At 46.8% G+C, this 12,858-nt stretch overlaps 1 protein-coding gene across 1 annotated transcript; it reads left to right on the forward strand.

Moving 5' to 3' along the window:
- Positions 1–2,576: 2,576 nt before the first annotated feature.
- Positions 2,577–6,755, forward strand: HEY1 (hes related family bHLH transcription factor with YRPW motif 1). Its single transcript, XM_040432400.1, has 5 exons — positions 2,577–2,794; positions 3,470–3,545; positions 3,638–3,721; positions 3,997–4,078; positions 5,419–6,755. The coding sequence occupies exons 1-5, from the start codon at positions 2,709–2,711 to the stop codon at positions 5,979–5,981; spliced, it is 891 nt and encodes a 296-aa protein (XP_040288334.1). The 5' UTR covers positions 2,577–2,708; the 3' UTR covers positions 5,982–6,755.
- The last annotated feature ends 6,103 nt before the right edge of the window (positions 6,756–12,858 follow it).

A 12,858-nucleotide genomic window follows, 5' to 3' on the forward strand; every position in this document is an offset into this window, starting at 1 on the left:
TCACGATTCCTAATGTGGGCTTATAAATGTCATCTGTGGGCTTATTTAGCTAAAAAACAGCTTTTACTAACCTGTCAGTCAAACAAATAAGGTGCCCAAGGGGATGTTAATGGATGCAAGGTGCCGGCCGCACCCGCTGCCGTTCGTGCCCAGCGCCGCCTTTCCGGACTTCTGCGCCGCCTCCTAATCCTCTGTGCCGCCTCTCGCTCTCCCTCCCTCCTCCTCCTGCTGTAAGATCTCGCGCATACAGGGGTTGAGCGAAGTGCCGGCGTATGCGCACTTCGCTGTAAGAAGCCAAATGGAGAAGTCCGCACGGCGCATCAGGCAGAGCCCTGTGCGCAAAATATTAAAGCAGAAGGAGGGGGGAGGGAGAGCAAGAGGCGGCACAGAGGATTAGGAGGCGGCGCAGATGTCCGGAAAGGCGGCGCTGGGCACGAACGGCGGCGGGTGCAGGCGGCACCTTGCATCCATTAACATCCCCTTGGGCACCTTATTTGTTTGACTGACAGGTTAGTAAAAGCTGTTTTTTAGCTAAATAAGCCCACAGATGACATTTATAAGCCCACATTAGGAATCGTGAAGACGCCCTGAACATCAGCATATTTTTAGCTGACAGGGGTGAAACCTGGTGACAGAATCCCTTTAAACGGCTTCTGTCACCCCACTAAAGTGATATTTTTTTTTGGGGCTAGTTAAATTTGTTATATAGCGATATATGAAAATATAATGGTGTTACTTTGATTCAGCAGTTTCTTCCAAAAACAAAGTTTTATAATATGTAAATTCGGTCTCTACCAGCAAGTAGGGCGGGTACTTGCTGGTAGCTGCTGCAGAAATCCGCCCCCTCGTCGTGTTGATTGACAGGGCCAGCCGGGATCTCCTCCTCCGGCCAGCCCTGTCGGCATTTCAAAAATCGCGCGCCTGTGTGGATTCGGTGCAGGCGCTCTGAGATGAGGAGGCTCGTATCCTCAGCACTCCCTCAGTGCGCCTGCGCCGATGACATCACCGAAATAGAAGACATCATCGGCGCAGGCGCACTGAGGGAGTGCTGAGGAGGCGAGCCTCCTCATCTCAGAGCGCCTGCACCGAATCCACACAGGCGCGCGATTTTTGAAATGCCGACAGGGCTGGCCGGAGGAGGAGATCCCGGCTGGCCCTGTCAATCAACACGACGATGGGGCGGTTTTCTGCTGCGGCTACCAGCAAGTAGCCGCCCTACTTGCTGGTAGAGACCGAATTTACATATTATAAAACTTCGTTTTTGGAAGAAACTGCTGAATCAAAGTAAGTAACACCATTATATTTTCATATATCGCAATATAACAAATTTAACTAGCCCCCAAAAAAATATATATCACTTTAGTGGAGTGACAGAAGCCCTTTAAAGAAATTACTGTTTCTAGCTGCTGTGGACTAGCAGCTAGAAACAGTAATTTCTTTATGTGTTATGTTATTTAGACTGAGCTCAGTCTCAGCATGCTTAGCCAGTCAGTAATATTCATACTGCTGTTATGATTTATGGACACAGCTCTCAGCATGCTTAGCCTTCTATCTGGCTGTGCTTCTTGAGAGTCACAGTCCACAGGCTGTTTCTGAGCATGCTGAGAGCTGTGTCCATAAATCATAACAGGCAGCACTATGATTGCCCTGATGCCCTCCCTTACAACTAGATCATGAGTTTATCTCATACCTGCAGCCTGCCTCCAGAAGCTCCTGCTGCTGCGTGCTGTCTCCGTGTGGCCGAGCGCTGTGGGCCGTCACTGTCCGTGTGCTGGCCTGGTCGAAACTGCTGTGGTGCAGGAGGGGTAACCGCGGGCATACTGAGTTCATATCTGGCGGGCCGGCATTACAGGAACAGCACCAGCTGCTCTGAAGTCCTGCCTCCGGATATCCTGTGACGTATATCCGGCGGCAGGACGTCAGAGCAGCTGGTGCTGTTCCTGTAATGCCGGCCCGCCAGATATGAACTCAGTGCGCCCGCAGTTATCAGGACCATGCCATGCGCAGCGCGCTGTGTACAAATCTAACAGAGGGCTTTTAGTGCCGTCCGGCGGCCGCTCCCGACGGCCGCTCCCGACGGCCTTTTGGCTTGCAGATGGGCCTATTTTATGGTAGGGGCCTGGAGCTGCAGCTCCATCAGCCCCTACGTTAATCCGGCCCTGCGTGTAACCCCTTCCCTGCTGGAGGAGATTACAGCACCACGCGAGTCTAGCGCCGTCTCCCCGGGGCGCACGGAGCCGAGATTACATTACAGGGCAGAGCGCCGGTGGCGGGTCACTCCCTGCTCCCGGCCGCAGGCTCTCGCCGCCCGGGCAGGCCACTTTCCCACGCCCTGCGCGTGCTAACATGCCGTCCAGCAGACTCCGGCTTGGCGCAGCGCCCAGCCAATCAGCGCTCAGCGGGCGGGGCTTAAGCGGCACCGCGCGCTTGTCCATCAACGTTCTTTTTTAGAATGAAGAAGGTTCCAAAAAAAAAGCTTTTTTTTTTTCTTCCTCTAAACGTGACGTCACGCAGCGGAGTGGGCGGGGCGCCGGAGAAGGATTATTGGCTACAAGAAGATAATTGTGTTCCAGGAGCAGGCGCCAGTGCGCGGCCTCCCCTCCCTCTCCCACACACCATGTAAGAGGCGAACCGTGGGAAAGAGACAGCCAGAGGAGGCAGCAGCCCGGGTGACAGCAGCAGCGCCGCCACTTCTCCTGACCGCAGCCATGAAGAGGACACACGACTACAGCTCCTCGGACAGCGAGCTGGACGAGAACATCGAGGTGGAGAAGGAGAGCGCGGACGAGAATGGGTAAGCGACCACCGAGCGATCGCACCGATAAAAACTAGAGCGATCATCGGCGAAGATCTCTGTTGTTACGGCAAAGGGAATTGCCCAATTCAAAGCAAGACCCCTCTATATGGGGAAGTTTAGGCGATTGTCTCCATATGTCGACAAGTCTCCAGGACCCAAGATCGGCCATTCCCTGCAGTTCCCCAATCACATCGGTCTGCTTATCTATCTATGTCATGTAGCAGATCTGACTTATTCATCTGGCACAACTCCTGATATCTGCTATTGTATATACAGTACAGTATTAGGGCTCATGCACTCAACCATATGTATTTTCTGGTCTGCAAAACACAGATCCGCAAAAAAAAAGAAAAAAAAAGATGACGTCCGTGTTGCATTTGTTAAAATATTTTTTTTGCGGATCCATTGTAACAATGCCCGCCCTCGCCCGCATAATGGACAAGAATAGGACATTTTTCTCCAGCCCCATACAGACCTGTAAAAAAACAAAAAACAAAAAAAAAACGAAAAGAAATACGTTCGTGTGCATGAGCCCTTAAGATATATACAGCTCCACTACAGAAAACCATGTTCAGCTCTGCTGCATCTCTGTAGAATTTCTACAGAACACTTTCATGTATTATCTCTTTTTGACTTCATCTGTAATATATATATATATTTTTTACATTTTAGGAATCTGAGTTCGCCTCCTGGTTCTATGTCTCCGTCCACAACTTCCCAGATCTTAGCAAGGAAGAGGCGCAGAGGGGTGAGTGCCTCGTACCTCCGTGCACTGGACGTAGCTCTGTAGAATGTGTCACGGACTTGTCACTTAAAGCAAACTCTTGTGTCCTCCTCCAGATCATTGAGAAGCGCCGGCGGGACAGGATTAATAACAGCTTGTCTGAGCTGCGGAGACTGGTTCCCAGCGCGTTTGAGAAACAGGTAATTATATTGTCTTGCTGGGACTAGGGGACGCTGGTTAAGAAACCTGAGTAGGGTTACATGCCAGGAGCTGATTTTTTTTTTTTTTTTTTTTTTTGATGTTTGTTTTATATGGATGCAGCAGAGCTGAATTTGCTATTTAACATTTTTTGCTGCTGCATTAGATCATTATGTCTATCCTGCATTACGATGCAGCCATTAATATACATAGAACAGTTATGGATTATTGATGCCTAATCTACGTCCTCTCCTCACTCCTTGGTTATTTCTTGCAGGGTTCGGCCAAATTGGAAAAAGCTGAGATTCTTCAGATGACGGTGGATCATCTTAAGATGCTGCACACTGCAGGGGGCAAAGGTAGGCGAATAGAATTTTTTTTATTTGCGCAGTGTGTTCACTTTCCTTCTGCTCAGCATACAGTACGTGACTGGACTTGGTACAACTGCGTTATGTGAGTAGCCCTTTAAGGCCTCTGTCACATGACTTTTTTTTTCCGTTTACGGGCTGTTTTTTTGCGTTCCGTATATGGAACCATTCCACAAAAAAACCGGAATGTACTCTGTATGCATTCCGTTTTCCGTATTTCCGTTTTTCCAGTTCCGTTGAAAGATAGAACATGTCCTATTATTGCCCGCAAATCACATTCCGTGGCTCCTTTCAAGTCAATAGGTCCGCAAAAAAAAAACGGAACACATACGGAAATGCATCCGTATGTCTTCCGTAATCCGTTCAGTTTTTGCGGAACCAACTATTGAAAATGTTATGCCCAGCTCAATTTTTTCTATGTATTTACTGTATATGCCATACGGAAAAACGGAACAGAAACACAACGGAAACGGATCAACGGATCTGTGAAAAACGGACCGCAAAACACTAAAAAAGCCATACGGTCGTGTGAAAGAGGCCTAAGGGTACATGCATTGCGTACTACGCAGAATTTCTGCACTGAAAATCTGCCGCGTAATACAATACCGGCTAAGTAGATGACATTTTTAAAATCTCATGTACACAGTGCGGAAATCGACCCAAAGTGCAGATTTTGAAACTTTCAGTGCGATTTTGCGTAGCAAAGGGTGAGATCTGGGACAAGTCTGCGTCAAATTCCACAAGTACCACTTGGATTTTGGTGCAGATCTGGTGCTTAACGCAGCAAAAAAACGCATGAAAATCAACATAAACGCACTGCTGCGTTCACACATTGCTATTTTGGAAAACCACAGCAAAAAAAAAACGTGCTGTGGCCAGAACGTGTGAACACATCCTTCTGGTCTGTGCTGATTACATACTCTTCAGATGACACGGAGTGCTGCTGCTCTTTGTGGTAGTGTAAAAGCTCTTCTAATGATGAAGCAGAGCTGTATTTGTCATTGCACCTCCTATAACTAGATGAGTGAAGATAATGGAGTAAGGGTGCATTCACACTGAGCTTGCAGTGTACACGGGAGTATATGGCTCAGTATAGCACCTGTAGGTTCCTGCACCCATCTTTTATTACTGGATACCGCTGTATAGATTAGTATGGTCGTTTGATGTATATACTGGGAGCGTTCCTGGAACATATACTGAAAGCACAGTGTAAATCTACCCTAACATTACCTGCAGTCCTATGTAAAACCACTGATTACACATTATTATATGATACTGACTTGTGCTACATGTATATTTATGCTGTAATTTTTTTTTTCCCCCTGTTTTAGGCTACTTTGATGCCCATGCCCTTGCAATGGACTACCGCAGCCTGGGTTTCAGAGAATGTCTCGCTGAGGTTGCCCGCTATCTGAGTATCATTGAAGGACTGGACAATGCTGACCCTCTCCGAGTACGACTGGTTTCTCATCTCAACAACTATGCCTCCCAGAGAGAAGCTGCCAACAGTGCCCACACCAGCATCGGACACATACCATGGGGAGGCGCCTTTGGGCACCATCCTCATCTCTCCCACCCCTTACTCCTGGCACAGACTCCGCACACAAACGCAAGCAGCACAACGTCTTTGACAGAAGCCCACCACCAGAGCAGACTTCCAGGGTCACCGCACGCCGACTCCACCACTCTACGGGTTCCCTCTACGTCAGTTCTTCCAGTGGTGGCTCCTTCAAAACTCTCTCCTCCTCTGCTCTCCTCCATGGCGTCCCTCTCGGCATTCCCGTTTTCTTTCGGATCCTTCCACTTATTGTCTCCAAATGCACTGAGCCCAACGGCGCCGGTCCCTACGGGAAAACCCTACAGACCCTGGGGCACGGAGATTGGAGCCTTTTAGGACTTTTCCGCGAACTGAATAGTTTTTATGCAAGGGGTGATCTGGGGGGGGGGGGGGGGATCTAAGGTCCAGCTGTGCTGGGCATCTCACAGTGTATTTGCCAGTCTGTCTGATACCATGGTACCACTGCAAAAACAATTTCACTTGTAATGACTTTGTTTTTTTTTTTAGCATTTCGTGAACACTGTACGACCCGCGACTCTTATCAGGTCCCGGCTGAGGAGTTAATATAACTTGCTTTGTAATATTTTCAGTGCGTGCCCCAACATGGGGGGGGGGGGGCATTGTAACCGATAGTTTAGAGGTTTTGCTCAATCTTCCTATTAAAATGTTTTAGTCTTAATTTGTGGAAATTTTCGTTCAGCAATAACAATGTACTTTTTTTTTATTTTAAAGTTTTGCTAATCTTTGAGTTGAGATGTTCTATGAGAGAGGTCCTCCGTATGTAAGTAGTATTCTTGAATTTTATATTGCCACGCGTTGACAAATCACAAGGACCAGCTTTACCAAGTGCAGGCCGGGGAGTGCCCATCCAAGGAGTCTGGAATATCCAACCCATCCCCCATCTTCTAATCTGTCTCCAGTCCGCTGCACTAAAACCTTATTTAACAGGTAGACTAATTTAAGAGGAGCGCCCGTTGTTCCCCCTGTATATATGTCACTTCTGTGCATGGATGCATTTTTCCTTTTTTAATATATATATTTTTTTGCTGTACTGGGTTTAATCACTGTTGTACTGGTCTACTGTGACTAAATAAAAGAGTCCAAGCGTGATCATTTAAATGTATGTGCTTATGGTTTATATAGATTTCCTGTAATCCAGCATTTATTGGTTTACCTAGTAGTCTGGATTATTGACCGACTGATAGCTGCACATCTTTCTGGTGAGGTAAAATACGTCTGAATTACGAGATTACTGGGTATTGGATTAAAGGAATTTCACATTTACGGCTTTTATTTGGAGCTGTACATAACGGAGGAGATTTACGAGGCAGGAAGGGCCTTTGTTGCCCATAGCAACCAATCACAGCGTAGCTTACATTACTTACAGTTCTCCTGAACAATGAAAGCTGCACCGTGATTGGTTGCCGGACAGCTTTGTAAATCTGCCCTTGGCGTGAGGCCAGGATGGCGATGCCCGATGTGGGTGATGCCATAGTCACAAACCCTCTCCTCTTAAGTACTTGTCCAAGTGAATAGGAAAGCCTTTACCCTTTAGTTTTATGGCTGCTGTGACACCATTTTCAGCCCTGGTGTGCGAATTGCCTATGGATGGCACGGTCACATAATTGTGTGGCGTCCACGTGGTGCGTCAGGGCTTGTCATGTAGCCCAGGCCATCCAAGACTAGGTTGTATGTGGTAAAAAATGTGTGCAGTTACCAGCCCTGTTTCCCATAGCAACCAATGTGACTTCCATGTTTTTTAGTACATTGCAGGGCTGAGTTTGTTATTGTGCGGCACAAGTCTATGTAATGCATACAGCTCAGACGAAGTGCAGTATTAGTATCCTATAGCTGTAAGCAGGGGTGTCGGTAATGTCTCCATATATAGTACTGCTATATACACTAACATTGGTGAGGGCCACAATAATAGATGCTTTGGTCGGCTATATACAGTCAGTAAATTGCTGTTTTTTTTTTTTGTAGAGTCTTAGGTATAAAAGGTATAGGGCTTGTGCGATCGGGGATATCTTTAAACCTTAACACAAATGCTATACGGACAGTAAATCAGAGTCTGCACTCTGTTGGACTATAACTTCCAGCACACTGTAACATGGTGTTATAAAACCAATCTACTAGATCCCAACAAGGGTGTGATTGAAGGCTTATTACTGTAGACCCCATGTTTCCAGGGTCAAATGACTAGAACTTTCTGGCCATCAATGGGTTACTATAGTCTCCTGTTGCTGAGAGTGTGATATAAAGTCAGGAAACGGCCACCTCTGGCACTCCAGCTGTGATGAAACTACTACTCCCAGCATTCATGCTTGTTTGGCTGCTCTTGAAACCAGGGGTGCACCTAGCCTTTCTGCTGCCTGAGGCAAAAACTGAAACAGCGCCCCCCCCCCCCTCCTCCTCTCCAATGAAATCCAATTTCTTAACCTAACCCCTTCCCTTAAGCTCATGGCTCTTTGTGTGCCCCCCTTCTTGCCCCTACCTGGTGCTGCCTGAGGCGATCACCTCACCTGGCCTCATTGGTTGTGCACCCCTGCTGGGAACTCCTATAGAAGTTAATGGACCATGCTGGGAGTTGTAGTTTCACAACAGCTGGAGTGTCGGAGGTTTCTGACCACTGCAGTAGGCCATTTCTAATTATGGCCGTAAGTCAGATCCAGGACTAATGACTCCTTTTTTAATTAAAATATTTAAAATCTGAAATCATTTGCTATATGGTGGTACAATGAATTTCTTCCTGCTGAAAGCTGGACTCGCCCGATGCGGCCCGCACCCCCCTCGAAACGCCACTGCAACCAAGCCTTAGTAATGCATCAATCTATGCACGCTGAAATATCCCAGTGTAAGCTCACCTAACGTAATACAACGGCCTCATCTGTCTTCATGGGGATATAGGATTTTTTTTACATCATATTTCTTATAGCTATACAAGGGTGCCATCAAGTGGCCACATGCAGTACTTCATTGCACATTTAAAATGATAAATAGTATATAATAATTTGGCGAGGTTGACAATGCAAACATTTTTCTTTTAGACCCCCCCCCCCCCCCCACCGATCCCTACAATGCGATGGTTGCATATCGCGCTTTCCCTTTTCACTGCAGAGAACGGAATTGAGATGGGAACAAAGACTTCTATTAAGCCCGTTACAGTGAGGAGCGAACGCGTTCTAGGGATCGTGGGGGTCTCGGCACTCTAAACTTTTGATATAGTGAAGATACGTAAAGGGCTGAGAGCTTCAGTATACAGATGTCAGCTGCTGTGGATATCTGGGTGCTGTCACCCCACTTGACACTTTGTAGATATATTCCACGCACACTGTAGAGTTCGAAATGCCAAGTTCATGATTTATTTAAACGCTGGGGGCATGACCTGATTTATCATGCCTTCACACCAAAAAGAATGGGGCTTTTGCGACTTTTTGGACCTCCGCAAAAATGTTGTGACTTTTTGCATTTGCAGTTTTGAAATATGGGTGGGACATGGTTAGCTCTGTCAGGGCTCATGCATACGAACATGTGCCGCCCGTTCCGTGCATTGGGGGCCGCAAACTGGGGTCCCCAATGCACGGGCATCATCTGTGTGGCTGGCGCAGATGGATGCAGACTCATTCAACTTGAATGGGTCTATGATCTGTCCGCACCGCAAAAAAATAGAACATGTATATTTTTGCGGTGCGGAGGCAACGGACTGAAAAGCCACAAAATCAGGGCTCATGCACACGACCGTATGGCTTTTTCAGTGTTTTACGGTCCGTTTTTTACGGATCTGTTGTTCTGTTTTTTGTTTCCGTTGTGTTTCCTTTTCCTTTCCGTTTTTTCCGTATGCCATATACATTATACAGTAATTACATAGAAAAAATTGGGCTAGGCATAACATTTTCAATAGATGGTTCCGCAAAACGGAACAGATACGGAAGACATATGGATGCATTTCTGTATGTGTTCCGTTTTTTTTGTGGACCCATTGACTTGAATGGAGCCAAGCACCGTGATTTGCGGACAAGAATAGGACATGTTCACGGTACGGAAATACTGAAACGGAATGCACACGGAGACACGGAACTAAAAAAACGGCCAGTAAACTGAGCGCAAAATACTGCCGTGTGCATGAGCCCTCACTCTGTAGAGCTTCCGTGGCCTCCTGCTCCGTGCCTCTGCATGGTATCATCCGGATTGCTGACCCAATCAAGTGAATAGGTCCGCATCTGTTATATGGTGCACACACAGCGAGTGCCCGTATATTACGGACCTGCTGCTTGCGGGCTGTAATACTGGCACCGGCCGGCATATGGTCGTGTGCATGAGCCCTTCATGAGTTACACTACAGATTTAGGGCTCATGCACACAAACATATTTTCTATTTTTTTTGCGGACTATATGCAGAACCATTCATTTCAATGGGTCCGCAAAAAAAACGGAAGTTACTCCATGTGCATTTCGTTTCCGTATTTCCGTGTTTCCTATTATTGTCCGCATTATGGACAAGAATATTACTGTTCTATTAGGGGCCAGCTGTTCTGTTCCGCAAAATACGGAATGCATCCGTATTTTCTGCGGATATGTTTTTTGCGGACCGCAAAATACATACGGTCGTGTGCATGAGCCCTTATCACTTTAGACAATACCGGAGAAAAACGCTTCAGTTTTGTCTCCATTCATTGTCAATGGAGACAAAACTGAACAGAACGGAGTGCACCAGAATGCATTCTGTTCTGTTTGGTTGCGCTCCCATACCGGAGAGCAAATGGCTGCAAGCAGCGGTTTTCTGTCTGGGATAGGATGCAGAGAAAAACAGATCCGGCATGACACACAACGCAAGTTAATGGTGAATGGTGCGTATCGGTTTTCTCGAAAACAATAAAAAACGGATCCGGTACCAATTGACTTAGGCTACTTTCACACATGGCTTTTTCAGTGTTTTGCGGTCTGTTTTCTCCCATAAAGTGTATGAAGAATACAGAGGACAATCCTAATGTATTAGTGTATTGCAGTTCTCATACCGCAGCACATCAATCCAGACGTTTTGGTTCTATCTGGATAATAGGCGCTGGTTACTATAATCCGCTATATTCTCCGTCGCCGTACGAGAATCGCAATACACAGATTACGATTGCCACTTACACTTTGCGTTCCTCACACACTGTAGGTCTTCAACCTTTAAATAATTCATGAAGTTTGCAGAGTGTGTGGAACATATCTGCAAAACTTTTGTCTCTATGACATATCAAACTTTTTTTTAACCCTCTACTGCTTTTCATATGCCTTGATCCTTATGAACTTACTATTATTGGCAATTAAAGTATTATATTTAGGGACTAATGGGCTTTTCCGTGGACGTGGCTGCGTCAGTATTGTGCACAGACTTTTATTGACCGCCCTTACTCTGTTTTAAAGGGAAAACTATAAGATCTGTCATAGACTTTTAAACTTTTATAAATCTAAAGGTACAACGCTGCTGATCTTATTCATCCTGTATGTAAAGGATTCTGGAGGTTCACAGAACTGGAGATACATCACACTAGAGAACAGAAATGGCTGCTTAACGTGAACATCCAATGACGTACGGTTTGTGGCCAAATCATCACCAAAATCTGCACTCCATGCATGTGAATGGGGTTTCTGTAATTTTTTTCACATGCAATATAAATTTTTCAAGAGCTGAAGAAAACATCTACTGCAAAAATAAGCAGCCTGCTACTTCGTTTTGGAGGAAATGCCAACAATTAGCCCCATAAAAACACAATGGAGAGAATCCTTGTGTGGATCTGCTGCAAATCCACAGCACATCGGCAGAAGAAATCTGAGTGTAAGGCCTCATGCACACGGCCGTTGTTTGGGTCCGCATCCCAGCCGCCGTTTTTGAGGCTCGGATGCGGACCCATTCACTTCAATGGGGCTGCAAAAGGTGCGGACAGCACTCTGTGTGCTGTCCGCATCCGTTGCACCGTTCCGAGGCCCCGCAAAAAATATATAGCATGTCCTATTCTTGTCCGTTTTGCGGACAAGAATAGGCATGTCTACAATGGGCCGCCCGTTCCGTTCCGCAAATTGCGGAAGGCACCCAGGCGGCTTCCGTTTTTTGCGGATCCGCGGTTTGCAGACCGCAAAAAACAGCACGGTCGTGTGCATGTCGCCTAAGCCTTGGTTGTCTGCTGTGGATCTTGTAAAATAAGGGTCGGATTTGCGATAAGCCTAATACCTCATTTACACATCAGTGTTCGGTCAGTGATTTCCATTAGTGTTTTTGAGCCCAAACCAGGTGCGGCTCAAAATGATAGGCAACTGACAATACTAGCTAATTCCTCCAGCCGATGTTAAAAAGCTGAGAACTTTGCCAATATCTTCCAGTCAGGAACATATCGGAGCCCCTCATGCACCACGTCACGGTGTCTCAGCACGCATGGGGTCCTACCACTAACCTGCCCGTGGTGTGTGAACAGGGTCTGAACAGTGCTAGAAACCAACTCACAGCCAGACTCTCACAGGCCTCCATAGTGGTATCCCCAATACAATGTAAGGTAGAATAAAGCTGTGAGCCGCACCCACAACAGACCACGTGACACAGAAGCCGCACCCACAACAGACCATGTGAAATAGAAGCCGCACCCACAACAGACCATGTGACACAGAAGCCGCACCCACAACAGACCATGTGACACAGAAGATACCAGGTGCAAAAGAATGTTACCTCCACAATGAAGTGGCACATTCCATACACATAAAGACAAAAACTCACTGAAAAAAGGGGCCTAAACGGGTGAAAATGCTCCAAACCCAGACACTGTAGTGTGTCTATAACCGGGGGAGACACTGTGACGTGGTGCATGAGGGGTATTGTCAGTTGCGTATCATTTTGGGGCATTTTTTTCAGTGATTTGTGTATGTATATATTTTCATCTGCACAATGTATCATTTTTGTGTAAGAGGTCCTTGCGGTGCATGCGGTCCGCCCCGGCATCCTCCATTGTACGCATCTTTTGCTGGGGATTTCCGTTATCTGCGGACCGAATGCGGAGGAATTGCTCCCCCGGTTATAGACACGCTACAGTGTCTGGGTTTGGAGCATTTCCACCCGTTTAGGCCACTTTTTTCAGTGAGTTTTTGAATGAGGCTTAGGCTCCATTCACACGTCCGCAATTCTGTTCCGCATTTTGCGGAACGGAATTGCGGACCCATTCCTTTCTATGGGGCCACACTA

Source organism: Bufo bufo, chromosome 5 (genome assembly GCF_905171765.1).
Source record: "Bufo bufo chromosome 5, aBufBuf1.1, whole genome shotgun sequence".
Classification (NCBI taxonomy): domain Eukaryota; kingdom Metazoa; phylum Chordata; class Amphibia; order Anura; family Bufonidae; genus Bufo; species Bufo bufo.

Bases quoted from the DNA above. Each gene is read 5' to 3' on its own strand.
- HEY1 (XM_040432400.1), top strand. From the start codon at position 2,709: ATGAAGAGGACACACGACTACAGCTCCTCGGACAGCGAGCTGGACGAG. The intron at 2,795-3,469 runs GTAAGCGACCAC...TTTACATTTTAG, and splicing joins GAGAGCGCGGACGAGAATGG to GAATCTGAGTTCGCCTCCTG. The intron at 3,546-3,637 runs GTGAGTGCCTCG...GTCCTCCTCCAG, and splicing joins CAAGGAAGAGGCGCAGAGGG to ATCATTGAGAAGCGCCGGCG.